At 32.2% G+C, this 27,593-nt stretch overlaps 2 protein-coding genes and 1 long non-coding RNA gene across 3 annotated transcripts; 2 read left to right on the plus strand and 1 right to left on the minus strand.

Moving 5' to 3' along the window:
- Positions 1-2,218: 2,218 nt before the first annotated feature.
- LOC132803329 (uncharacterized) lies at positions 2,219-3,190 on the minus strand. The gene is made up of 3 exons (XR_009638468.1): positions 3,050-3,190; positions 2,594-2,792; positions 2,219-2,509 (listed from the first exon to the last, which is right to left on the minus strand). It is a non-coding gene; the product is annotated as an uncharacterized LOC132803329 (long non-coding RNA).
- A 10,411-nt stretch (positions 3,191-13,601) lies between these two features.
- On the plus strand, positions 13,602-20,295 carry LOC107422965 (DNA repair protein RAD5B). Its single transcript, XM_016032468.4, has 18 exons — positions 13,602-14,809; positions 14,973-15,106; positions 15,214-15,346; positions 15,459-15,512; positions 15,725-15,874; positions 15,993-16,144; positions 16,284-16,368; positions 16,478-16,687; positions 16,861-17,004; positions 17,095-17,247; positions 17,437-17,504; positions 17,612-17,734; positions 17,841-17,940; positions 18,132-18,244; positions 18,344-18,920; positions 19,012-19,083; positions 19,186-19,284; positions 19,580-20,295. The coding sequence occupies exons 1-18, from the start codon at positions 13,805-13,807 to the stop codon at positions 19,700-19,702; spliced, it is 3,495 nt and encodes a 1,164-aa protein (XP_015887954.4). The 5' UTR covers positions 13,602-13,804; the 3' UTR covers positions 19,703-20,295.
- Positions 20,296-22,040: 1,745 nt separating this feature from the next.
- On the plus strand, positions 22,041-22,701 carry LOC107422976 (uncharacterized protein At4g14450, chloroplastic). Its single transcript, XM_016032483.4, has one exon. The coding sequence runs from the start codon at positions 22,161-22,163 to the stop codon at positions 22,491-22,493; it is 333 nt and encodes a 110-aa protein (XP_015887969.2). The 5' UTR covers positions 22,041-22,160; the 3' UTR covers positions 22,494-22,701.
- The last annotated feature ends 4,892 nt before the right edge of the window (positions 22,702-27,593 follow it).

Consider the following 27,593-nt stretch of genomic DNA (forward strand, 5'->3'; position numbering starts at 1 on the left):
GTGTTAAATATTGTTTTATTAATTTTTTGTTATATATAAAATTGAACAATTTGATATATCTAATAAAAATTATTAGGTTAAATAATAATATAAATCTAAAATATTACAAGTGATACTATCAATATTAAAAAGATTTGATCCAAAAAAAAAAAATAGTATAGAGACTAAAATTAATATACATAAATCTATGTATGTATTAATATTGTTGTTATTTTTTATTGATAAAATTTAAACATTTTTATTTGGAATAGGATAAAATAATTTTAACCTTTCTTCTAAGAGAATGAGACTATTGGAACGGGGATAAGCAACTCCATTTGTGTTTTTTTTTTTTTTTTTTTTGATAGGGATGGGTACAAGAATGGCTGTTGCCATCTTGACTGCGACCTCGGCCGCACTCCATTTGTATTTTATCATATTCATATATATATATATATATATATAGGCATGTATTTTTCAAGTGTTATATATAAAAAGTATAATTTAATTATAAAACTGATATTCATTCTATATCTTTAACTAAAGCAAAATAATATTTCAATATAATAAAAACCTTTATTTCATTTTTTTTTAATTAGCCATTTTTGTTTATTTAACTAAATAAAACTACAATAAATTTATATAATATAATTACAAAACTAATACTATTTAAAAACTAAAATAATCAATAAAATTTGATAAATTAATAAATATATATCATTAATTAATCAAATATGTGGATCTTCTTTTTTTTCCGTTTAAGTTAGAATCTTTTAATTCTTTCTATTAAAATTTCCCTTTATTTTCTATTCCTACAATATTTTTTTTACTAAATTATATTGCTTTTATAAATTTATTTACAATTTATATTTTTTATTTTAATTAAGAGTAAATGAACAACAATCACATACTATTGTTTTAGAAATAAATAAACTATTATTAAATATTATTGTTTTCTTCATTTTAATTAAAAAACAAATTAGCATTACTTTCTTAAAAAATTTTAAAACTGGATTTGCATTCTTGAAAAAGAAATAAATGGCAGTTTCGTAATATATACTAAATTCCATGGCTTTTGTTTTAATTAAAATATACTTCGGTTTTCTAAAAGGTAGAAGACACGTGGTAGATGTAGGAAAGGGCAAGTGCATGAGCGGAATGTCCAATTTGGCCATTTATCCAACTTGCAATACAGTGTTAGAATAATGCAATTTGAGAAGGAAAAAAATGGTACAACTGTATTTTCAAAGGGGGCCGGGAAAATTGGAACAGTGTTGGAGATTGCGGCTTATATATATATATATATATATATTAGGTATGGGCCACGTGCAATTGTACTATGATTTAATAGTGTTAAATATATATATTTTTATTTAAAATATATTTTTAATTTGTAATGATAATTTTAAATTTTGAATTTTATTAAAGTTATGTAATAAATATTGTTTTGAAAAATATATTAAATATGTTAAAAAATATATGAAATTACTTAAATGAGAATATCCTCATGGTCATGGTAATGAAAATGATTGCTATATATATAAATATATATATATATATATATGCAATTTAAAAATGAATATAATTATGATACAACTTTAACAAGAATAGAATATCTGCTCAAAATGTATATGTAATTCCATATGTATATGTAACTCCACATATGATAATAATAATAATAATAATACTTGAAAGAAACTATTTAGTCCCTGTAAATGTAATTTCCAGAATTCTTATCACAGCTTTATTGAAGGCAAGCCAAATTGGACAAGAATTCATCTTTCTAGTGGTATTCATTGAAATATACTTTTCACAGACAAGGCAAGAGAAGAGCTAAAGAAACCCCCAATGATCCTATGTCCTTAGGGGCGAGGAGGTTAAATTATAAAATTTATAAAACCCCAAGTGCAAAGTACAGATTTAGATTTAAAACTTCAAAATTTAATTTTATTTGTCAGTATATACATTTTTGTATATGTAATAGAATATAATTATGTAATTTTGTCAGTAGATGACAAAATATATATTCATTTTTGTATAGTTTTGCTTGTCCAAAACCTACTATAAAAAACCAGCAAACAATCTCTATATTTTCTTAACCTTTTTTTTTCTTTTTTTTCTTTATTTATTTATTTTTTTTTTTTGTCTATTTGATCATTTGATCATCTTTTTTAGAATCCTTTTATATTATATAAAATGTAACAAAGAAATTAACACACTTTCTTATCTATAAGTGCTTAAAAAAAAAAAAAAAGAATGTAAAGGAACAACCAACCATCAGAAAGAAAAAAATAATAATTAGACCATTGAAGATAAATTGGAAAATAACAAAAGAAAACCAAAATCGTAAGAAAAAAGAAAAGAAACTGATAAAAAACATTAAGGAAAAAAACAAAAAACTGGCCCAGAATATGAAAAGAAAGATCCGAAGAAATGGAACTTTACACCACCATTTTTAAGAATCCCATTACAATCCAAAGTAACACACCACACTATTAAATACCAATATGCAAAAATTTCAAATACCCATCTGTTCAAAACATCAGAAAACCCTAATTAAATCGAAAAATAAAAATAAAAAATAGAGTGAAAATTAAAAAGGAAAAAGATTTACCACTGAGCCTAACTGCCTCTGTTGCATCGAACCCAGACTCCATTGCATGGTAAGGAAGGAACCAGAAGATCCCAGAAAGTAAAATAGAGAAGCTCAGAAACAAATCAAGGACGCATCTGAAATTGAACTCTTTTGCCAATCTAGTGAGAACCATCGAACATCCCCCGTAGATGAGTCCCGAAGAACTCACTTTCTCTGTCTACAAGTAACCACAAAAAAATAAAAAAATAAAAAATAAAAAAGAAGAAAGTAGATTTTAAAAGAACAATCAAACATCAAAAGGATAATTAGAACATTAAAATAAAATTGGAAAAGAAAAAGGGAAAAACATTAAAAAAAAAAAAACCACAAATTAGGTCAGAAGCCAAATACAATTATACAAGCACAGACAATCTAAAGGCAACAAATGCAATCGAAGTTGAAAATCAAAGTTTCAAGGAAGAACCAAAGACATACACAAACCAAGTTCAGGAAATTCTCTTCTTCTGTTTTTAGAAAAGCAACGGGAGCAAAAGAAGTAATGCAACCAAAAAAATAAAAAAATCTAAAATTAAAACCATACCATAAGTATAAATCCAATTCCAAAATTATAACAAAAAAATAAAAAAATCTAAAATTAAAACCATACCATAAGTATAAATCCAACCATAAGTATTTATAACAAAAAATTATCAATATGGGGTTGATTTATAATTTATATTTTAAATACTTTAAATTATACTATCCATCTTAGATAAATAGGATCTCTCAAAAAAAAAATAGATATCTATTATCAATATGACATATTTATTATTTAAAAAAACATATTTATGCGTATTAATATTATTATTATTTGCTAGCCTATTTATACTGGAGGCTTTGATAATATGAAATTTATCGTTGTTAAAAAATAATTTATTTTATATATATGGTAAAAAAAAAGATGAGAGAGAAAGTAGAGAGGGCGGCACTCTTTCTCTGTCTTCACAGTTAGCAGTAGCACACATGTTAAGCAGGGGAGAGAGAGAGAGAGATAGAGAGTAGTGAGTAACACAAATATATATACAAGCTAAGTAGGCATTTCAGTAAAAGCTGGTGGATAATTTGGTAAATTCAAAAGGGGCCGGAAAATATTTTGATGTATGTAGTAATTACAAATCAATTCTTAAAATTATTATATTGATGTTAAAATTAAGGAAAGAAGGGTATAATAGTCATTTAACAGCTATTCTAAAAAACAAATTTAAAATAAAAAATAAAAAACATAAAAAAGATTTTTTTCATTGTTTTTAAGTTTCACCTTCACTGAGCCAGATTCACCTTCATACCCTACAGGGGTTTTCATCTTCATGCCTAATAGGGATCTCGAATCTCATTTCTTCGACGGACAAATCTCGAGCAAATCTCAGTTCTTGGAGTCCAGGTTCCGTTCTCTTCTCTTCTCTTCCTCCGCTTCTCTCTCCATTTCTCTCTCTCTCTCTCTCTCTCTCTCTCTAATCCATTTCTTTGGCTTTGTCATATTTTGATTTTCTTTACCCAATTACAAAGCAGAAAATTAGGACTGAAGGACAATAATCACAGAGAAAGAGAGAGAGAAAGAAGCAGAAGAAGACGATGGATTAAGTATGTGTTTGCTGTTTATGCTTAATTTAAATAAATAAATAAAAAGAAAGAAAACTTTACTAAGTTGAAAGAGGGTCTGATTGGTTGAAAACCCTTATGAAATTGGATGTATCATGTCCTTTTCTTTTATGGGTTTGTACTAAATTGTGGGTTTTTTTTTATTTTTCTTTTCCATTAAAGTGCAAAAGAAAGGAAAGTGAGTACTAAGTTTTGCCATTTATGTTGAAAGATGGTATGGTATTTTCCGATTATACATAACAATGAGACTTTTGGCACGTTACTATGCCTTCTCATTTTCGTGATACGTGTGAGGCAATCAACTCTTTCAATTTAGTTTCAATATAAACTTTTTCAGAAATGTGCCAAATTTAGTTTCAATAAATAACCCAAAAAGCATTAAATGTGCCAAATGCCATTTTTATACTCTGTTTTTTGCTGCAGTTTAATAGCCTTCATTTTCTCTCTTTCTCTCTCTTAGGAATTTTGATCTCCGAGGTTTTTATTTTGTTTCTTAAAAGTGGGTTTTTGATCATCTCTGTCATTTGAAACTTACTGCTCACTGCATCATTGTTTTTCTGGGGTTTTGTTTTTTTCCTTAATCTTTGTGGTTGCATTTGCCCTGTTTTTCTTCTATAAGAATTTCTTGTCTCTATATGTGTGGGTTTTGTTACTTATATGGGTTATGGAGATTTGATCATGGGTTTAAAGATATTTAGGAAAATATTTGGCATTTAAGCTGAACAAAGTGTTCAGTACTCAGTTAGTTGCTGTACTATGAAGATTTTGATACTAAGAGGGGGTGGATTTTGTTCATAGGCCATTGTATTCTCTTTATTTGGACACCTTTTGATCTTGTCGTTTCATCTTTGATCTCCTTTTTTTTCTCACTTCTCAGGTACTTTTTTTTTTTTTTTGGAGAATCTTTTTAATTTGTTTTTTCAAGCATTTTTGTGTTTGTGTTTGAATAATTGTTGTTTTGTATATGATTGCTGGAACTAAAATTGGATTGTTTGTTTTTATTAGATTCGACAGAGTCATGGTTTTTGAAATAGTTATTCATTGTTTTGGGCAACAGTTTAAGTCTTTTGAGGTAGATGAGGATCGATTTAGTTTTGTGTGTCTGTATGACAATGTAAAGTTCATTACATGTAATGAGAGGTTGATTTTAGGGGAAAAGCACTTAATGAGTGCTAAGGTTAAGTTACCTTGGACAAGAGGGGCTTGGTTCCATGTAAATAATGATCAAGATTTGCTAGAACTGTTCCAAGAATTTAGTTAACACAATATCAGTATTATCCACTTCCATTGCAATATGTTACCTGTGGCTGAGATGGAACCTGAGGTTATGGACCCTATAGAATCAGACCCACCTCAACCTGAACCTGAACCTAAACATCAACCTCAACCAGACTCCCCTGTCAGTTAAGTTTCTACTCCTCCCCCACAAACAGAACCTCAGTCCTAAACCTAAACAAAAAGAAAACCTGAAATTGATAGTGATGAAGTGGAAATAAGTGATGAGGATGATAATGAGTGGCAAGGGAAAGACTCAAACAATGAGGATGGTCAATTTGGTAGTGATGAAGAGGATGAAAGTACAGTTGCAAAGCTGTCTAGGTTGATGAAGAGGAACCTGTATAAGCCTTTACCAGATGAAAAACATCATTTGCAAATAGGACAAACTTTTGAGTGTGTTGCTAAGTTTAGAAAGGTCCTTATTGAATATAGCATACATGAGGGGTTTAATATTTATAGAGTGAAAAATGAAAAGAATAGGGTTACTTGTGAGTGTGCAGCTACGGGCTGTGGTTGGAGTGTTCATGCATCCCTCATGGCTGATAATATTACATTCCAAATAAAAACACTTCGGAGGATCATTCTTGTACAATGCTATCTAAGAATCCCATGGTCACTTGTGAGTGGCTTTCTAGAAAAATAGAGGATAAAGTTAGATGCAATCCTGGTATGAAAATTAAAGGCCTGAAAAAGAAAGTTAGAGAGATTATTGGAGTTCATGTTTCGAATGCTAAGCCGTATAGAGCAAAAAACAGGGTATTAGAAAGGTTAATGAGGGTCATGGAGCAAGTTACTCTAAGCTCCATGATTATGGAAATATTTTATTGTGCAAGAACCCGGATACTATGGTATAAGTCAAGTGCCATATCAAGTGCCATAGGAATTACATATTTGAGAACCCTGTTTTTCAACGGTACTTTTTGAGTTTCCCAGCACAAAAGGATGGCTTTTTAAAGGGCTGTAGGCCATTTATTGGGATAGATGGTTGCCATCTCAAGGGGCAATTTGGTGAAGTGTTGTTGACTGCAGTAGGTGTGGATGCAAATAGCAGCATTTTCCCATTGGCTTTCTCTGTGTGTGAAGGGGAAAACTATGACAGTTGGATTTGGTTTCTCAATTTGATAAGTGAGTACATAGGAGTCCATGAAACAAGAAGGATTTCTTTCATGTCTGATAGACAGAAGGGTTTGTTGAAGGCAATTAATGAGGTTTTCCAAAATGCTTTCAATTGATATTGTGCAAGGCATATCTTTGCCAACTTCAAGTCTCATTTTTCTGGTGTTAAGGTCAGGAATTTGTTTTGGACAGCATCTAGATCAACAAATATTAAGGATTTTAATGTTACAATAGAGGGTATCAAGGCGGTTGATTTGAGTGCATATACTTGGTTAAAGGACATTCCAGTGGATAGTTGGAGCAAGCATGCATTTGGGACTGATGTTAAAGTGGATCATGTAACTAACAACCTTACAGAATCGTTTAATAGTCAGATTGATAGTATTAGGTACAAACTGATTGTAACACCCCTTCCCGAAGTACACCGAAAATTTCTCAAATTTGACCTAGGTTGACCAGGTCTGACCATCACTGATCGAGAAGAGGTCAAATGTTGACTTTTTGCTTCCGGTGGAATTTCACATTGACCGAGATCCCGTTACGAAATACACATTGGCACGAGTTCATAGACTAGTAGCACGTTGAAAACGGACCTACGGTTTGAAAGTTATGAACAAAACAAGTTGAGGTCCAAATTGTCCAAGGGTACGGGTTGACTTTTTATTTTTGGGGATATGAGCTTTGACTCATGTACGAATGTGAATTACTCCTCGATACGAGTCCGTAAACTAGTGGTATACCTGATTTGGATATTTTGTTGAAAAGTTATGGACCTATAAAATTTTTCAAATACAGTATTATTTTAATATTATTTTTAAATATGTGAACAGTGTGCCACGTGTGACTTAATTAAGGGTGGCATGTGTCATAATGAGGAGATGCCACATGTCAACCACATTAAATACTATATTATCTTAATATTATTTATTTATTTTATTATTTTATTATTATATTATTATTATTATTATTTAAAAAAAAAAAAAATTTTCCTCACGTGGGGAAACATCCACGAAAATTTTTTTCTTTTATTTTCTTCTTCTTCTGTCTTCCTTCTTCCTTCCTTCTCCCTCTCGGCTTCACCCCGTTTCTCTTTTTTTTTTTTTTTCTGATCATATGAAGCCACATGCACCTGATGGGGAGGAAGAGGGGGAAGATTCCTGCCAGCAGTTGGAAAATGGCGGCCAATCGTCGCTGGATGCGGTCGGATTGGGCTTCGTTGCTGACGACGGCAAGATTGGCTCCTCGGCGATCCGCCCACCACCTGGCCAAATTGATACTTCTTTCCACCTATTTTGGACCTCTAGAGCTCGATTTCGAGGTCCATTCAGCTCAATTTCCTGCCGTTTGGGAGACATGACAAGTTAAAGTTCGGCTGAAAGCTTCCGTCCACTTTTCGGCCACCTCAGGTCGAGTTGAGTCTAACGGAGATTGGTAACGTATTCCTTGTCCCCTTAGCTTTCTGTTGATACCTTATTTACGAATTTTGGACACCGTTTGTATTAAACCCCCCGGGTATCGAATATTATTTATCCGAATAAGATATTAATTTATTTAATCCTGTGTAATATTGTTGTTTTAGGAGCACGTGTGAGCCGTAGAATTGATCCTATGGAGGATCTTGGTTGGATTGCGTGCTCGAGGTGAGTGACCCACCTTCAAATTAATTTTGGGAATAAAATTTGTGAATATTTTATATTAATTGAATATTTGAAATTGATATTCTATATGATAAATATTTAGTAGATTTATATTTGGAAATTTGATGCTCAATTGAGTGAATCAAAATATTTATATATTAAGAAATATTTTGATCTAAAGAATTTTATAAAATTGAAATTGAAATTATTAATTATTAAATTAATTTGTTGGAATACTTCATAATTGAATATTTCAAAAATATGTTTATGTATTCGATATTATAAGAATTTCTATCTAGAATTGTATTGCCGATTTATAATGTTTTTAATATGTATTTTGGTGCCAAAAGAATATATTTGGGAATTTAAAGAAATTGTGGTTTTGATTTATTTTAATTATTGCTATGGTTATTATTCAATTATTGTGCACAATTATATGAATTAATTATATATGGAATTTACATGGTTTTTATATTATTGATTTAAATTGATTTTTGAGAATTTGAGAAAAATATGGATTTAAATTATTATGTTTCAAAAATATTTATGCATCGAAATATTAATGGCTTGATCTTATGCAATTGAAAAATTTGTATATTCAAAATTGATGGATTCGAACTTGATGGATTTATAATGATGATTTAAAAGAGAATGTGGAAAATTATAGGTTTAATTAGATGGAATAAACCCGATGATATTTATGAAATTTTGAGATTTTTTCAAAATTGATTTATGATTTACGAGTTTTTAGATGCACCATACACGTACTGGTGTTCTGTGTATATGGATGTGATTAGTGCGCACATGGATATGATTAATGCGTAGGTGGGTGTGAGTAGCGCGCAGGTGATTTATGGGATTGTCTTGTAGTTGCCATCGGATAAAGGTAAGCCGCCCCTCCATGGCCGGGACGCCTGTTAGTAGCAGCGCGATGGGACGCCACGCGACCGTATGCCGGTTTCTCTCTTTAATCTCCTGTCTGGCGGTGCTCGGAACGTTGGATACCATTGGCGCCACTGGCATATAGTGAATACATCAAGTGGTTTTCGGAACATTATTTTCAAAATAAATATTTTGAAATTATATTTAAATTAGAATGTATTTAATGTTGTTTTTATTATTTATTTCAATTGAAGATTTTAATACAAATTTTATGGAATTTTATTATGTTTTTAATTACCTATTTATATTAATGTTTTAACAATGCATTTTATCTTGATTTTACTATTTACATTGATTTGGTGATTTTAAAGAGATCTTACTATATTCTTACTATTTATTTTAAATGGAAGTTTTAATTTGGTTTAATTATTTTTTTATTTAATTGTTCAATTAATCAATTTATTCTAATTATTTTAATTATTTTCTGAATTGTCTTAATGTAAGTTTCATTAATATTTTTGTATTATTTGTTTATGACATTTATCAATTATTCAGTAATTGTTACAAAATTATTTTTATTTCTATTTCTATTTTATTTTCATTATAAATTTTGGATTCTTGATTTATTATACTTTATTTGATATTTAGTTGACTAATCATTTTCTTGGTTTTCGGGGGATACAAATAGCAGGTTTTGTAAAACGTTTTAAAAAGGGGAGCATTTCTAATAGAGTGAATTGTGAGAGTTTTGAGAGAATATTATTTCAAATATTTATTATAATTATTTATTTAATTGTTTGGTATTGATTAATTACGTTTCTTTTATTGTTATATTATTAATATTATAATTGTGTAATAGATTAGGTCACTCACTGAGATGATTAGCATCTCATGTTTTTAAATTCCGTTCCCCTAGGCCTAGGTTGAGAGACATTGATCGTCCGGGGCGAGCCCGACGTCTCAGTACATTACCGAAAGTCTAAGAAGCATTTTCTCCCTTTTTCCTCTCCATCTTGTATTGCTTCATCCGTCATTGTATTAATTTCATAATTATTTGTGTGATGCTTTGTATAAACGGATTGGACAGATATTTGTTTAATTGCTTACTGATTTCCTATTATTATTTTGGAGTGCTGTAAATTTGTGGAAACAAATTGTAGTAAGATGGGAGGAATAAGAGGATGTTTTTAGAAGTGTTTTTTTAGCAGAAAATTTTTGTGGTAAGTCCAATCCTTAGGGGAGGTTCTGCCAGATTTTTCATTGGAGGGTCTGATATAGTTTCCCTGGGATCAGGGTTTGTCTAGGATTCCGGTGAGGAATTTTAGATGGGTCCTGACACCGATTCTGCAATTGGTTGAAAGCTTGAGGAGAAAAGTAATGAAAAAGTTTAGCAAAAGGGAACAAAAAGCTAAGGACTAGCTGACAAATCTTCCTCCATCAGCTCAAGTTAAGGTCAACAAATTCCAAAGGGAAGGAAGGTACATTCAGGTTATTCATGCTGGAAATTCAGAGTTTGAGGTTTTGCATAAATCTGTTACAGGTATTAATTACATTTTTTTTAAATTATGTAAATTTTTCTTTCATTTTCTAATTATTTATCTGTTCTTGCAACGTGTGATAGTTTTGGTGGATTTCAACAAGGCCACATGTGACTGTGGAGTCTGGCAGATACATGAAATTCTCTGCAAACATGCCATGGCATGTATCACTCACTTAGGGGTCAGCCCTATTCCATAAGTGGCCAGTTGCTTGTCAAAGGAAGCTTATATGTCGACCTATGCAGGGAAGATTCATCCAATATCTGATGAATCATCCTGGCCACAAATGGAAGGTGACAAAGTCCACCCCCCTGCAAACAAAAAGAAGCCTGGCAGACCCAAACTTGTAAGGAGAAGGGAGTTCAATGAGCCAGCCTCACATAAAAGATCATATGTTCTAAAGTGTGGGGTTTGCAAAGCCATGGGTCATAACAAGAGGACATGCCCTAAGGTTCCTTTACATGCAAAGAAGAAGAAAAAATCAGATGTAAGAATTTTCTTATTTTTGGATAACTTTTTTTTTTTTAAGTTATATTTTTCATTACTTTGTACATTAATTACATTTTCTTTATTGATGAAAAGAAAATTCTGTGGTGTTTTTTTAATTTGGTGTGTTTTTCCAAAGATTATTAATTTCTTTCCTTTGCTTCATTTAAGGGTACTGCTACAGGTGAAGGAAGCCTTATAAATGCCCAAGTATAATATCTCTTCTTTTAAATTTATTTTTGGGAAATGATTGAAAATTTGATTTGATATTTTTTAGAAGCTGATTGTTCGTGTGTTTTTTACTTAGGAACATCCAATAGTTGATGCCTAGAAAAAAGAAGAGGTTGTGTGATTTGTTTGTTTGTTTTTTTTTTTTTTTTTTTTGGGTTAAGATGATAAATAAATTATTTTTTTTTGGCTTTTTTGTATTAATTTTTGTCACTTTGTTTGATAAAAGGAACCTGCTAGAGTTAATGTTGCCCAAGGAACTTCACAGGTATATATTGCTACCCAGGAAAATGCACAAATATTTTTATATGTTGGAAATTATATTGTCTGCATTTTTTTTGTTAAAGAACTATCTTGTATGCATGTTTATATTCATTTTTGCTATTTGTCTATTGTCCAATTAATTAGGGAACTTCTTCATCCCAGCCTCAAGGCTCATCATCCTAACCCACTGTGACCCGAGTCCTTTGGTTTTCTCAGATAGCCACTGCAGCAAGTCCACAGCATCAAGTTCAGTAATGTTTTGATAAACAATTATGGATTTGGATATCAGGTTGTACATTGGGAGCTTTAGTACATTTAAATGCTTTTTGGTTGTATTGAGGAATCCAATTTGCAGTTGAAATTAGATACAAATTGTTTCTTCAATGCAGGTTAGTTATAGGAATATTTTGATAGGTGTACATGGTGACTTTCATCAAGCAAATGTACATGAAGGCTAGGGTACATATAATGGATAGCATGGAGGGCTGCATCACCTCTTTTTTTTTTTTTTTTTTTTTTTTTTTTTGAGAACAACACACATTTAGATGTGTACAAAATATTAGTCCAATAGGATTGCAACCCTGTTACTTTTTGTATAGACAATGGCTCTTATGACACTTTGAAATATATTTTGTTATACCTGAAAATTTAATGAAATGCCATTACAACTATTGAACTGATAATTCATCAATTTTCCAAGTAACAGAGGGTGTGCATGTCATTCATCAAATTCCCGTTGCACTTTCTCTATTTATGTTTTAAACCTTTCCGGGGGTGACATTGAAAATTGATAGTTACTTTTCAAACAAATCAAAATCCATTTAATTAATATATAAGGGTATTTCAATAATTTTAATTGCCACATAAGAGAGAGAAAATATTTTTATGGATGAATTTTAATGGAAAGGGGTACGGATATAATTATAGTAAATCTAAAGGTATTTAGTTGTAATTAAGAAAAACTAGAAGGGGGTACAGTGTAATTAAGCATTTTTTTTTTATTTATTGATTAAAATATTATAAAAAGTAAAAATAACAAATAACTTAAATTCATTATGGTAAATTTTATTTTTGGTTTGGTATGCAATTAATATTTACATTAAAAAAATTACATAATTAATAAAAAAAATTGTATATAAACGATTACAAATATATATCATAAAGATTAATTTAATAAAGTATTATATATATTGATTATTTTGAAAAGATTAACATGTGCATGCACCGCATGTAATCCATTATAGGTTCGTGGCAATGTGTAGCATTTGATCCATTGTGGTTCGTGGCATGTTTAATCAAATATGTGTTTCATATCACAGACTTATGTTATGGTCCATTATGTGCTTCGTCGAAGCTTATTATGTATTCGTATTTAATTTTAATATTTTATGTTTTCGTCGTTAGTTTTATTTTGACAACTTAATTCTTATTTATCAGAATATCATAAAATAAAAATGAGCTTCTTATTATAAAAATATATAAAAATGATAAAAGAAGGAAGATGTGTAAGGATGAGAGGGTATTAAGTGCATATTATGTAGAGGAGGAGGGTCTTATTCCAGTATCTAAATAAAAACAATTAAAAGTAGATAATTATCTTAGATAAAAATAAGACAAATAACAAGAAGCATCCACAATTAATATTATCATGTCACTTAAATAATATATATATTTATTTTCTTTTTGAACAAATCAGCTTCAATATTTGTTTTCACGTTGAGATTTGCATAATCAAGCAACGTCGTATTTCCATCCAAAAGAGTCGTTTTTTCAATTTAATTTCTTGTCCATTTCAAACGACATTGTATTGGAAAAAAAAAAAAAAAAAAAAAAAAAAAAAAACCTGCTTTCCTTGTGAGAAACTTGTCAAAATTTTTACTTGTCCATTTTATTTACCAGCTTGGGTGGAAAAAAACCGCGAATTCGAAGAAATGTAAATTTGTCTGGCGCCAAAATTCGCCCACTTTAAAAGCCAAATTCTCAAAACCCCATTTCGTCCCCTACAGTTTCCCTCCTATTTTTCTCACTTTCTCTCTTTCTTTCTATCTCTGCTTCTCTGAAAACAGAAGCTTATGCTCTCAAACCTCTAGTTTCATATATGAATCCAATATTTCGCTAACCTTTTTCTTTTGTGGGTTTTGTATTGTATATGATTTTAACAAATGGAAATCGATCACTTAGAAAAGGAACAAAGTTTCAAGAAGGTCCAGTCATTTTTCGGTCCCGAAATGCCAGAATCGGATATTCTACGGGCGCTATCGAAATCCCACTACGACCCAGATGCGGCAATCAAGTTCACCCTCAACAACGCTAAGCCTATAACCATTATGCGGACTGTCACTAGCACAGGTGCTCGGATTTCAACCCAGATAAAGCAAGAGGTCTCGGATGAACCAGAAGAGAGCCATTTGCTTCATAGGTCGAAATCGATAAGCCCAAGGTCAAGAATGGAGTTAAGAATGGCGGAATTTGATGAGTTTGTTCGGGCTACGAATGTGAAAGTAATGTCAACGGAAGAATATCTCGATACCCAGATGAAAGAAGAACTTGTTAGAGGATCGGAGAAAGCTGAATCGCTTTGTGGGTTGAGTGAAAAGATTCGGGTCAAGGAGGAAAAAGATATCGATATCGAGAATGACAATGAGCATCGGAATAAAATAGGGGTCTCAAGGAGTCAAGTTGGTCCTGAAGATGAATGTTTAAATGCCCAGGTGAAACAACAGGAATCAATGGTGCCGGTGCCTGTGAAAGCTGATCCCGTTAGCGAGTGCAAACCCACTGTGGCAGTTAAAGAAGAACATGCTTCGGGGGTTGAGCAAAGGGTCTCTGTGAAGGAAGAAACGGTTAGTAACCAACCGTGGCCATTTGATGATTATAAAGCGATGCATGAGAAGTTTATGAAGAACAGAGAACAAACAGGTTCGAAGAAACCCTGTGATGTGAAGAAGGAAAGAGCTGAAGATCGAGTTTTCAATTCTCTTCCAGTGGAGGATGGGGATTTCCCTGAAGAGCCTGGTTGGTTTTTGGTGGGAAGAACAGTCGTCACTGCACTTTCAACAAGCAAAGGCAGGAAATTGGTGGACAATGAGATTGTCTATTTTTCTTATCCTACCTCAATTGGGAAATTCAACTCCATTGTTCGCTTCTCAACAAAGCGATTTGGAGAGGTACATATGCTTTTCCTTAATTGTTTATCCAAATTAATATTGTTTTTCCCAGAAAGTTATGTATAGTTTTCCTTTATTGGTGAACTACGATACGATTTAAGTTATGGGTGCTTTATCATTTAGGACTTGCAAGTGAAGTTTTCCTATTTGCATTAATTTTCAGATTGGTCGACTTCCAATGGAGTGGACAAAATGTGTTGTTCCTCTTGTAAATTCTGGTAAGGTTAAACTTAATGCGCGTTGTGTAGCCGCGCCACCAGTTCTCTTCATGATGCAAGACATCATGTTGTATGTGAGGTAAGAGTTTTGCTTTGTTATCATTTAGCACCTTGATTTCCAAGTTTACCTTTAACATCAACCCTGTTTTGTCGCTCTGGTTGTTTTGATTGTTATGCTTTTTGCAGCTTTTATATTCACCATTCAATATTTACGGATGTTGACAAGTATTCTTGGAAGCTAAATGCTTCGAACATCGACTCCACGGTTTATCCTCTCCTCACTCTCTTCAGATTGCTGAAAATAAGGCCGTATCAGAACGTACTTTTTAATTTTCTATTCGTCAAACACTTTTTTTTTTACTTTTTATTTTTTATTTTTATTTATCTATTTGTCTTGCTTTAAAATAATGTTTGTGTTTTTCTCTAACCAGGCTGAGTTCACCCCAGAGGAACTTGATTCTCGGAAGCGTCTACTAAATTTAGAAGTATGTGGAGCTACTCTCTTGTTCATTTTACATTTCTCTTCGACATTATAATCTGTGTAGTTTAAATGAAATGCTCTTGCCTTCCGGTGTTATAAAGGTTGAATGAATGAATGTATATCTTTTTCTTTCAGTTCTATTTATTTTGCACCTCATGATAGAAACTTAAACAATCGTGGGAATGGACTTTTGTTTTATTTTTTAAATCAAAACAGGGTGATCAAGATGATGCTGCATCAATGCTGCCTATAGTGAAAAGAAGACAGGGTTGCCAGCAGTATCCAGAGCAAGGCAAAGATGAGCAAGCTATTTCAGAGTCATCCCTGAATAGACTTGTTGGTACGGCAGATATATATAACTTAGAGGTATGGTAATTTTATGACATAGCTATTTGGTTAAAGAATTCAAAGTATTATAGGTCATCACTGTTCTCCTTTTTCTTTTGAATCTCTCTCAATCTTTATTTCTTTCCTAACATTTTAGGAGATGGAACCCCCAAGTACACTCATGTGTGATCTAAGGCCATACCAGAAGGAAGCTCTTTATTGGATGACGGAACTAGAGAAGGGAATTGATGTGGAAAAAGCAGCAAAAACTCTTCATCCCTGCTGGGCAGCATATCGTATATGTGATGAGTATGTAGTTTTTTGAGGTTGAAGTGTATAAAAGTCTAAAAGGGTGGATAAAATTTTTCCTTCTTGCCTTTTGAATTACAGTCCATTCGTTGAAATCCATAAAGCTAATAAGTAACTCAATGAACATCCTTTTGATCAGGAGGGCTTCCTCAATCTATGTGAACCTCTTCTCAGGGGAGGCAACCACACAATTTCCAACTGCAACACAGATGGCAAGAGGAGGAGTGAGTTATTCCATAGATTAGATTTTCTTTGTAGCACATAACTAGGGTTTCATTTTGTGTGCTGTTAGGGGTTATTAATTTGCATATTTACTACTTAAAATGTCTTTAGATCCTAGCAGATGCAATGGGACTTGGGAAAACTGTGATGACAATTGGTCTAATTCTTACAAGACCAAACAGAACTACTCCTGGTAACCAAGAGCTTATTGGAGATGCTACAGTTAATACTAGAAACCAAGAATATCATACAGATGCCCCATTTAAACCAAAGGGTGGCACTCTTATTGTTTGTCCCATGGCTTTGTTGAGCCAGTGGAAGGTGAATCTCACTTCTCCCGTATTGAGTAATTTGTATACCATGCTGAAGAAACCTTTTTTCCCTTGAATGTTATACTTGCTAATACTCCAAAAAAATTTATATAATGCCCGATTATTTATTTATTTATTTATTTTTTTGTTAAGTAATTTATTGATCCTCTTAAAAATTTCCAGGATGAGCTTGAAACTCATTCAAAGCCAGATACTATTTCCATTATGGTTCATTATGGTGGGGAAAGGACCAATAATCCAAAAGTAATTTCGGAACAGGATGTGGTATTGACAACATATGGGGTCTTAACTTCCGCTTATAAAAATGTAACAAATTACTTAACCTAATTCATGCATTCTATTATTTTAGAGTTTTAATATCCTATGAAATGAAATAGTTCCTTATTCCTTGTTCAGGAGGGAGAGAACAGCATTTTCCATAGGATTGACTGGTATAGGGTGGTGCTAGATGAAGCCCATACTATTAAATCCGCAAAAACACAAGGTGCTCAGGCTGCTTTTGCTTTGTCCTCACATTGCAGATGGTGTCTCACAGGAACACCTCTTCAGGTCTTTCATTCTCTCCATGTAGAATTTGTATATTGGCAGGGGATGTAATGGATCTGTGAAACAATGGCTTTTGTATGGAATTTGTCGCCTGTTAGTCTTCCAACTTCTGGAAGTTTTAGCCCGTTTGCTAGCCTTAAAGTTCAGAATCAACATTATTGATGAAATTCATTTTCCACCAATGTGTTGCAGAATAATTTAGAGGACCTCTACAGCCTTCTTTGTTTCTTGCATGTTGAGCCATGGTGCAACTGGGCATGGTATAACAAAGCATATTAATACAAGCTTTAGAATAGAGCTCAAGTATATAGCTTCTCGGTTTTCCTACTTCTGCCTTCACATTTGTAATATAATATCCTACATGCAGGTGGAACAAACTGATACAAAGACCGTATGAGAATGGTGATCCAAGAGGGATAAAATTGATAAAGTCTATTTTAAGGCCGCTGATGTTGAGGAGAACAAAGGACACTAAGGATAAAGAAGGAAGGTGATAAAATTCTTACTTTCTTTGACTCTTTTTCTTCCTTCTTGAATTTACCGCGATGAGAACTCTTTTATGGCATCAATTTAATGTCTTGTAAATGTGAAATCAGGCCCATACTTGATCTCCCTCCAGCAGACATTCAGATCATCGAGTGTGAGCAGTCAGAAGCTGAACATGATTTTTATGATGCCCTATTTAAAAGATCTAAAGTAAGTTAAAGCCCAGTTAAAACTCTTGGCTCACCATTTTTTGTCAGTCTCAATCTGTTAGAATTTCAACCAATGGTTAAATTCATTGCTTCTACATTTCAATAGCATTTAAGCAACTGTTCTGCTTTCATTACCAGCCTCTTCAGCAATTGATTCTGTCAACCATGAAGCTTACCATTTTTTGTTAACAGGTCCAATTTGACCAGTTTGTGGCACAAGGAAAGGTTCTTCACAACTATGCTAACATCCTTGAGCTGCTACTTCGACTGAGGCAGTGTTGTAACCATCCATTTCTTGTTATGAGGTGGGAATGCATTTGCATATATCAATCAAAGTGACATTGTTTTGCCTTCCAAGTTCATTTCATTTGATGGCTTCTGATATTCTTTGCTGAATTATGCAGTCGATGTGATACCCAAAAGTTTGCAGACTTAGAAAGACTTGCTAGAAGATTTCTTGAAACAATTCCTGATTCTGCTCCTTCAAAACAGGCTGTCCCCTCAAGAGCATATGTTGAAGAGGTTGTTGATGGCATCCGGCGGGGCGAAAATACAGAGTGCCCAATATGCTTGGAGTCTGCAGATGACCCTGTACTTACACCCTGTGCTCATAGGATGTGCAGGGAATGTCTCCTTTCGAGCTGGCGGACATCAACAGTTGGGCTGTGTCCTATCTGTCGGCAAGTGGTCACAAAGAACGAGCTTATAACATGTCCTTCAGAAAGCCGGTTTCAGGTTGATGTTGAGAAGAACTGGAAGGAATCATCGAAGATTATAAAACTCTTGGAGTGCTTGGAACGAATACGAAGCTCAGGTTCTGGTGAAAGGAGCATTATATTCAGTCAATGGACTGCATTTTTGGATCTCTTGGAGATCCCTTTGAAGAGAAGAGGAATTGGGTTCTTGAGGTTCGATGGGAAGCTGATGCAGAAACAAAGGGAGAGGGTTCTGAAGGAGTTCAATGAGACTAAACAGAAAATGGTATTAGCTACTTCGAGCTCTATTATTCTTTGCTTCTGTAAGTTTGACAATTTTTGGCTTTGACTATAATCTTGTGTGTTTTACAATTCAGGTATTGCTAATGTCTTTGAAAGCTGGTGGTGTGGGCTTGAATTTGACTGCAGCATCTAATGTCTTTGTAATGGTATATCTCTATCTTTGTTCTCTTGTTTTCATTCTTTTGCTCCACTTACAAAAACCAATCTTTTCTCTTGAATCTCATATTATCTATGTTTTACACATCCAGGATCCATGGTGGAATCCTGCAGTCGAGGAGCAAGCAATCATGCGAATTCATCGATTCGGCCAGAAACGTAAAGTTTTGGTTAGAAAATTCATTGTCAAGGTAAGGTTGTTGTCACCAGAGTTCTTCAAACTATCTAGAACTGATTCAAGTTTCTAGAAATGATTAGTAATAGAATGTGTCAAATTTGACCTGGAGCTTCTGAAACTCGAAATTTTTGTACCCTTAAGAATTCCTAACAGGTTGACTGGGCCAATCAAAGTATATGCTCTATGAAAACCAAGATAAAATAGTTTCCACATCAAACTTCATTCTTAATGTCAATACACTTATAGGTTGTTGGTACTTCTACATTATTCCCTTCATTTGACAAATGGATTTAAACCAATGTGGACAGGACACCGTTGAGGAGCGGTTGCAACAGGTTCAGGCAAGGAAGCAGAGGATGATTACTGGAGCACTCACCGATGAAGAAGTTCGCTCTGCTAGAATTGAGGAACTCAAAATGCTTTTTAGATGAAAACCCAAAAGCCATTCTGGTTTTCAAGCTTTTTGAAGGTAGGCTTTTCAAAAGTATTGTATCTATGTCATTCAGCCTGGGGCTTTCCTTGTGTAGTCCCAAGGAGCCCAATTTTGTAAATTTTGGCATTACTAGTGGTAAAAAAAAAAAAAGGTTGAAAAAAAACAAAAAACAAAAAGCCAAAATTGTGTTTTGAATTTTTAGACATTTGACTAGCAACAGTGTATTATTCCTGCTAGCATCTACAAATGTAAAAGAGAAGGTATAAAAAAATGAAAGCACTCGAATATTCCCTAAACGACGGTTGTACCCTTGACTAAAAAGCTCCAGTTTTTTGACGGTTTTAGTCTCAGCCGCAGCTTTTCATTGGCCTAGCTGTCACTGATACATAAATAATAGCCAAAAGACAATAGAACATGACAGCAAATATGGACCTTACACGTGTCCATCGGATCTGGGTATTTTTCAAGGTGTATGATTGACCACGTAACTCAGATATGAGCCGCTGGATCTGACTACAAACTATATTAAAACTGGGGCAGGAATTAGGAGGACTAAGATGGTGCGACGTGGCGACCATCGGTTTAAACGTCACCGTTTTATGACGTCGATTAGAAGCAATTTTTTAGTTTCCGTGTTTCCGTTTACGGGGTCAAAAACCCACGGTGAAGTTAGAAAAGTTCCTAAAAAGATCCCTACTCCACGGTTTCAGTTGGGGCGGTGGGACCGTGGGTAGTGTGGGTCCCACTTCGTCGAAAACTCTCAGCCTTTGACTGAATATTAATATATATATATATATATGATGCTCTTTGTTGTGTCCTTTTGGTTTTTATTGGTAAGACTCTCGGCTTCAGCTGGCTAATGAATTTCCTTCTACTCGGCTTCAAAATTAAAATTCAACTGTATCCCAAAGACTCATAAAATTCTAAAACCACCCACCATGTTTCCAAACAAATTGGAGAAGTTTCAAGATTTTCTATCTTCAATCTAATTTTTATTAAAATTAATGATTAGAATGTTTTAAGAGGATGTAAGAACTATGAAGTCTTTTTTTCACATGCACTAAATGTGATGAATTATTTATGTTTATTTTAATTTTTAACCTTGTTGTTTGTTGGTCAAAAATATCAATTTGGTTGAAAGTAAAGATTTATTAAAAATGAAATTATGTATTTTGATTTAATTTATTTGGACTAAGATTGCTAAACTTGCTTTTAGGTTTAAATCTTTGCCAAGGTTATTCTTTACTAATCCTATTCACATTTCATCTTCTACGATAATTAATAACATAAATTAAAAAATTGATTTTAGAATTGGAAGAAAAATTTACGGGCTAATTTATGTTGATGAAATTAAAAATGAATTTAATAATTAGTTTTTTCTTACTAAAAATTTTGTTCTTATAATTTTGTTCCGATATATGTGGACAAGCACATATAACTTTTATATTAAGAAAAATAAAATAACCTGACATTGTTTTTGTTTTTGACCATACTGACAAAAAATTGTTCCACCCACAAGTTAAAAAAAAAAAAAAAAAAAAAAGACAGAAAATTGTAGTTGAAATAATTTGTCTTGTTTTGATTATCATCATATGAACCAAGCGTTAGCAATCATTTACATTGAACAATTTACCCTTAAGCCATAAGTAATCAGAACTTTATTTTTCTAATAAAAATTAGAATTTTGGCACTAATATACTATTTAGTTCAAGTTTTAATATTTTTACACTTTTTTTGTTTTTACAGAATTGATCCTATCATATTAGCTAAATAAAATTTTCAATTTAAATATGCCTTATTCAAAAGAAATTTTTTTCTTTTTATGTGAAATGTGCATCTTTCATAGTTAAAAAAAGTCATGTAATGAAAATTTTAAAGCTACAATTTTACAAATAATATTGGCATTAATTCAAAACTATAGAGGTTTTTTTTTTTAAAATAAGAAGTTAAAATTATAAAAGGCATTGGTGCCAAAAATGAAAAACCATAAATAAAAAAAAAAAGACGTTATAAAAATTGATTGATTGTTTCTAATATGAGAGAAAACAAGTTGAAAATTTGATCAGAATTAATTCAATGCATAAAAGACAGGAATAATAATTAGGTAGATAAAGCAAATGAAGAAAGAAAGGTGAAAAAAAAAAAGTTAGAAAAACCAGATAAAAAAATCGCGGCTGATAAGCCAGCCAAGCCGTGTGACAACACAAAAATCCAATACCAATTCCAACCAATCTTTTATCTATGACTCTTTTCATCGGGGACCTCCATACACGTGCACACCACATGCCAGCCCAACTCTCTTATAATTCCCAACCCCTCCCTTCCTCTCTTCCACATCTCTCTCTCTCTCTCTCTCTCTCTCTCTTCTCACAAAACATACCCAAACCTAACCTTCTCTCTCTCTCTCTCTCTCTCTGTGTTTCGCCGGAGCTAGGGTTTCCTCAATCTTAAAATCCATGGCTGACTCATCCAGAACAAAGGCAGCTACGGGAACTTGCCGACCACCGAGCCGGCTTCAGCGTCGAGCTCCGGCTTCCCTCCAAATCAGTCCAGTTTCAGATTGGAACATCGCGATCCCACTCCTATCTCCGCTGGTATCTCCCACGTCGCCTAAGGCCATAGAACGGACGGTGGAGATTAAATCAAGGGAGGAGCATCGGCATCATCATCAGAGCGCTGAGCCGGAGAAGCCGGCGGCAACGGCGGTGGCGTTCAAGAAGTGGCAGCATCCGGCAGCTCCTTTTTGCTACGATAAAGCTCCTTTGATTCGGCCATTTGTACCGGTTTAGATTTTAGAGGGATTCCGGATTTGATAATGTTATTAGGCTGTGATTGACATATATTTTGTGTAAAAAAAAAAAAAATGTTGATTATTATGATGGAAAAAAAAAATTATATAGTAATTAGATCTGACGGTGGATGTTGAACGAGTTTAGTCACCAAACATGCACATGAATTTTTTGGGAATTGTATCTATTGCACGAGAGTTTCTGATTTTATGCTCTTTTTTTTTTGTTTCTTTTTTTTTTTTTCAATACACCTTTTTCTTGCTGATTATCGAAAATAATAAGAAAAAAAGGCGTTGAAAAAAGGTTCTTAAACAGAATTTTCAGTTTTTGGTTCATGTTGCTTCTGGTCTGGGCTTTATTTTGAGTTTCTGAATTAATTAGAAAATTGTAAATTTTTTATTCCAAAATAAAATTTTCTTATTTGGGTAAACAAACTATTATAAAAGGAAAAGAAATAAAAAAATTAAACCGTGATACCAAACTTTAATATATCATTGAGCTATGATTAAAAACTAGCCGATGATTAGAAGGCGTGGTTAAGTGGGTGAGTGATAATAATGATTAATATGAGGAGTAAATAAAGAAAAAACATTATTATTCTTAAAATTTATAAGCATATATATATATATTTTTATGAGATAAAATTGTTTGAAATTATAAGTTAGAAAAATGGATTACATAAGAATATTCATGAAAACAAAACAATGGTTTGGTACTTGGAAACTTTTTTTGTTTTTCTTTATTTTTGATGTGTTCCATTTGATTTTTATCTGGCTCACACATTTAAAACTTTGCATTGTATATACATGCTATATTATAATAATAATAATAATAATAATAATAATAATAGTAGCAATCTCTGTTATATAAAAATGTGAAAAAGCAGTCTAAATTATACGAGTTATATGGCCACTTGCCAAATGGTCAAACGGTCAAAACACCGACAGGGCGTATATTTTTTAACAGTCAAACAGATTGATTGTTTATACAATGGGAAATGAGTGGTCATACAGCCAAAAACCATTATAGAAAAAAGGGCGAAAAAGATGGATTCCAAGATTTTAAAGGGTTTTTTTTTTTTTTTTTTCCATTAAAAAAAAATACAATTCAAAAAAGCATATAAAATAATTGGATGCTTGCATAAGGAAAAAGACAATTTTGATGTGATTTTCAGATGGTTTTTAGTAAACCAAAACCAACAAGAATGGTCCTCATTATTATTTTTATTATTTCTATGTGCGTGAAGTGTTTTACAAACATCAACGAAAAAAAGGCAACAAAACAGGAAAAATTAATTTTGTGAATTAAGATTGCATAGTCAAACACAAACAAACTTCTTTTTTCAGTATTTAATTTCTTTCCAATTCTTAGGATTTAGCTTCAAAATGCAATTAGAAAAAAAGTTAAGGGGGAAAAAAAAAGAAAAAAAAAGGGAAACATATAGAAGGATAAGGATTGGTTTGGGGTTTTGGACCATATGAGCAACGGCACAATAAGTAGTCAAATATTCTAAGAAGCAATGATATTTAATTACTTTTTGTTGTCAGATTTTCTTTGGATTAAAATTCAATCAACCAAATGTATGAAGGGTCAGTGACTATGGGCCACCCACCTTTGAACTTATATGGATGAAGATAAAACCAGCTTAGGTGTCATTTTTGTTCTGGCAACATTTCTTTGCTTTATCATTCCATTTATTTTGTTTTCTACAACACACCAACCAAAAAAAAAAAAAAAGAAGAAAGGAAAATAAAATTTTTTGAGCAAGGAAAACTTTGTGCTAGTTTTTAATGTTAAACATGGTGGTTGAAAATTATGGTGGAAAATCGTTGAAGATTATTGAAGATTTCATTTAATTCATCTTCATGTTTTTAGGTTTTTTGGTAGGAAAATAATTATTCAGTTGTATGGTCTGCCATAGGCTAACAGGTGTGACATTTCTTTATATAAATGCAACATACAGTGAGACCACTTACAATTCCATGATCTACAAGTAAAGATTCTCTCATATTTAATAATAGGGTTGTGATTTTTGTGGCTATTAAAATTTGGTTATTTTTCTAGCATTTTAGTTTTAAATTTCATTAGAAAAAACAAACAAAACAAAGTTCAATAACATCCAACCAGTTCTATAAATATGAAAATTAAAATACTAAATAATGTTGCCTATGTTGGTTTTACTGTAAGGATTATACATACGGTCCATTCAATTAAAATCCATCCTAACCATAATAATTTCTAAGAATTTGGCAATACCACAAGAGTTGTTTATATTTTCTAATTGATGATCATGATCATTGTCAATTTATCATTACCTCATCCTCCTTTACATTAAGGTTGTTCATCAAGCTGTCTTTAGTTCTTGGTGGTTGGAAACTCCCACGTCATTGAAATGGAGAATATCTGAAATGATTTATGGGTTTCGATTTTTATATTCAAATTAAAAAAAAAACAAAAAAAAAAAGAAATAAATGATACATACATGATTGAATAGTTTTTTAACATCACAAAAGGTGCTGACAGTCTTCAATTTTGAAGAAAATCTTTCCTCCAGGATCAATTAATGAGGCGTCCCTAAGAGAGACCTGGGATTTATAGCATGGAAGACACCCCAGCACCATTTTTCAAGTCCTTTGATGATACTATTTTATTTTATTTTATTTATTTATTTATTTATTTTTTTGAGAGGGTGAAATTGAAAACTTAGTGACAGCATTTCAGGTCCCGTATTCGAAACCAGAGACAAGAAAACACTAGGTCATAGTGAAACTAAATGTTATAGAGGGAGAGAGAATGACTAATATCAAAAATTCCTCCAATACAGCAAAACACAATCAAAAAAGATAATAGTAATTTGGCCATTATAGATCTTAATTCTTTAGGATGAAGGTGAAATCTAAAAGGAGTTTTGAGGAGGAAGTCTAACTCTTCTGTAATTTAAAGTAACAAAGCAGGACTAAACAAGGTAGATAGAAGTGTGGTTATATCATATATTTATTGAATATTATAGTAATTTGTCCATCTTATAGATCTAAAACTATTATAGGATGAAAGTAGAGTATACTTGAAAGAAGTTTTGAGAAATTCCAACTCTTCTGTCAATGAAAGGAAATATAGCAGGTCTAATCAAGGTTCGTAGAAGTTTGGTTATATCAAACTTTATTAGAATTTATTGTTTAATAAAAGTGTAAGCTAATATGGCAATAGTCCTTATGTATATGTTAAGGGCATATATATATATATATATATATATAGATATATATCATATATGAGTTACATTTTTTAGTTTTAAATAAAAACATATATGAGTTACATAAAAGGGTTTAAAATGGCAAAAATATTATAATAAACTAGGTCCTCTGGATTCCTGGTAATAGAGTTTGCGATTTTCAATTCATTTTTACAAAATCCAAACTAGAGAAAACAAATAAGCTTGTGAATTGTGCTGAATACTTGAATATGACAAGAAAAAAAGGGGGCAAAAAATTCCTATTAGACCTGTCCATCTGAAGAAAAACCTTGCAAGCAGTGCTTCCCTCTCCTTTTTTTTGAAGGCATTATGGAATCCTGAAAATAAAAATACTGAATATGAAATGCATTTAATAGAAGGTAGAATTACAATTATTTTGAAATACTTAGTGATATATTCTCTCTTCTTTCTAATTTGTTTCACACACACACACACACATTCTTTCTAATGATAGAGAAACATAACCATAGTAGAATATTAAAACAAACTTAATTAAACCTAAGAGCAGGATGTGCCAAAATTTTTAGAAACAAAAAAAAAAAAAAAAAAAAAAAAAAAAAATTGGTTACGAAGTTTAAAATATACATTCCCATTTGTAAGAACAAAGGCATAAACATCATGGCATTAATATCATACTCTACAGTTGTAGAAAGTAGGAAACCTACTTAAAGACAAGTAATGTGTTGAACATGTAGAATAAAAGAGGTAAATTGGAAGAGTTTTTTATTTTGCCATTTATGACAGAAAACTTAATTTACATTGGGGATATTGAGAAATATAAAAGCCAAAAATCTTTAACTCTTGGACCATAAACAGCAAAGAAGATAAACGTTTACAATATTGTCGTTAATCATGTCTATTATTTTCAAAACAACTTTTAGTCAGCATGTTTGGTACTCTATAAGGTTACCAAGTAGGCCACTTATAAAACAGATATTCAAAACCCAATCATACTGCCAATGCCATGGAATTACAAATGTACAGAAGGAAAGCAAAACCATGTTTATGTTTGTCAGTCTAATCTGTCAAGTGCAAGCGGGAACCAAAAAATTAACTGCATTGACTGAGAAAAAAGGCTATATATATATATATATATATATATATATATATGTATACATACATATATACATAATAAAAGAAAGCTTACCTTCATTGGAGCCTGTTGTTCAATTGGACATTCCTGATCCTCCCTTGTTCTCTTAGAAGCTGCAAAAATTGGAAAAATAATTAAAGAGGAACATATCTTGTAGTATCAAAATTCTATAAAACTCATGAAGTCATTCTTACATTACAGAAAATTTTGAAATACAAACCCCAAAAGCTTACCAAGATTTGTATCATGATCAACACCAACAGGGTTAAAGAGTAGCCAAGGTCGAGAAGGGCCAGAGGATGACTGTCTCTGAAAATGACATAGATAAAACAGCATTGGAAGTCTAAGAAAATCAACATATATATATATATATATATATATATATTTTATAACCATTAATAATGCACAAAAAAGTCCATGCATGATACTTAGGGAATAAAATTAGTTACCATGAAAGGAGGAATTCTTCTGCATTTCATATCTGGTACCAATTCCTTATCATTAACTTGCTTGGCAGGGAAGCAATGAGATTTTCGAGAACTTGTTTCCAATGGAGTTGGCTTTGGCATCTTTAAGGGTACGTTAAGATCAAAAACAAGGGGTTGAACAATTTCAGAAGTAGTAGTGCTTTTTTCACTTGGACTTTGTATAACTCCACTTTCTACCAGTTTGTTCCTCCATAACTGGAACATTTATTAGGTATTTAAATAATCAGACTGTAATCAAATTATAAGCACTTACATTTAGAAAAATATAT

The sequence above is a fragment of the Ziziphus jujuba genome, chromosome 3, assembly GCF_031755915.1.
Source record: "Ziziphus jujuba cultivar Dongzao chromosome 3, ASM3175591v1".
Classification (NCBI taxonomy): Eukaryota; Viridiplantae; Streptophyta; class Magnoliopsida; order Rosales; family Rhamnaceae; genus Ziziphus; species Ziziphus jujuba.

Coding starts and splice junctions, on each gene's coding strand:
- LOC107422976 (XM_016032483.4), top strand. CDS start 22,161: ATGGCTGACTCATCCAGAACAAAGGCAGCTACGGGAACTTGCCGACCA.
- LOC107422965 (XM_016032468.4), top strand. CDS start 13,805: ATGGAAATCGATCACTTAGAAAAGGAACAAAGTTTCAAGAAGGTCCAG. Junction 15,513..15,724: donor AGCGTCTACTAAATTTAGAA/GTATGTGGAGCT, acceptor AAATCAAAACAG/GGTGATCAAGATGATGCTGC. Junction 16,369..16,477: donor CACAGATGGCAAGAGGAGGA/GTGAGTTATTCC, acceptor AAATGTCTTTAG/ATCCTAGCAGATGCAATGGG.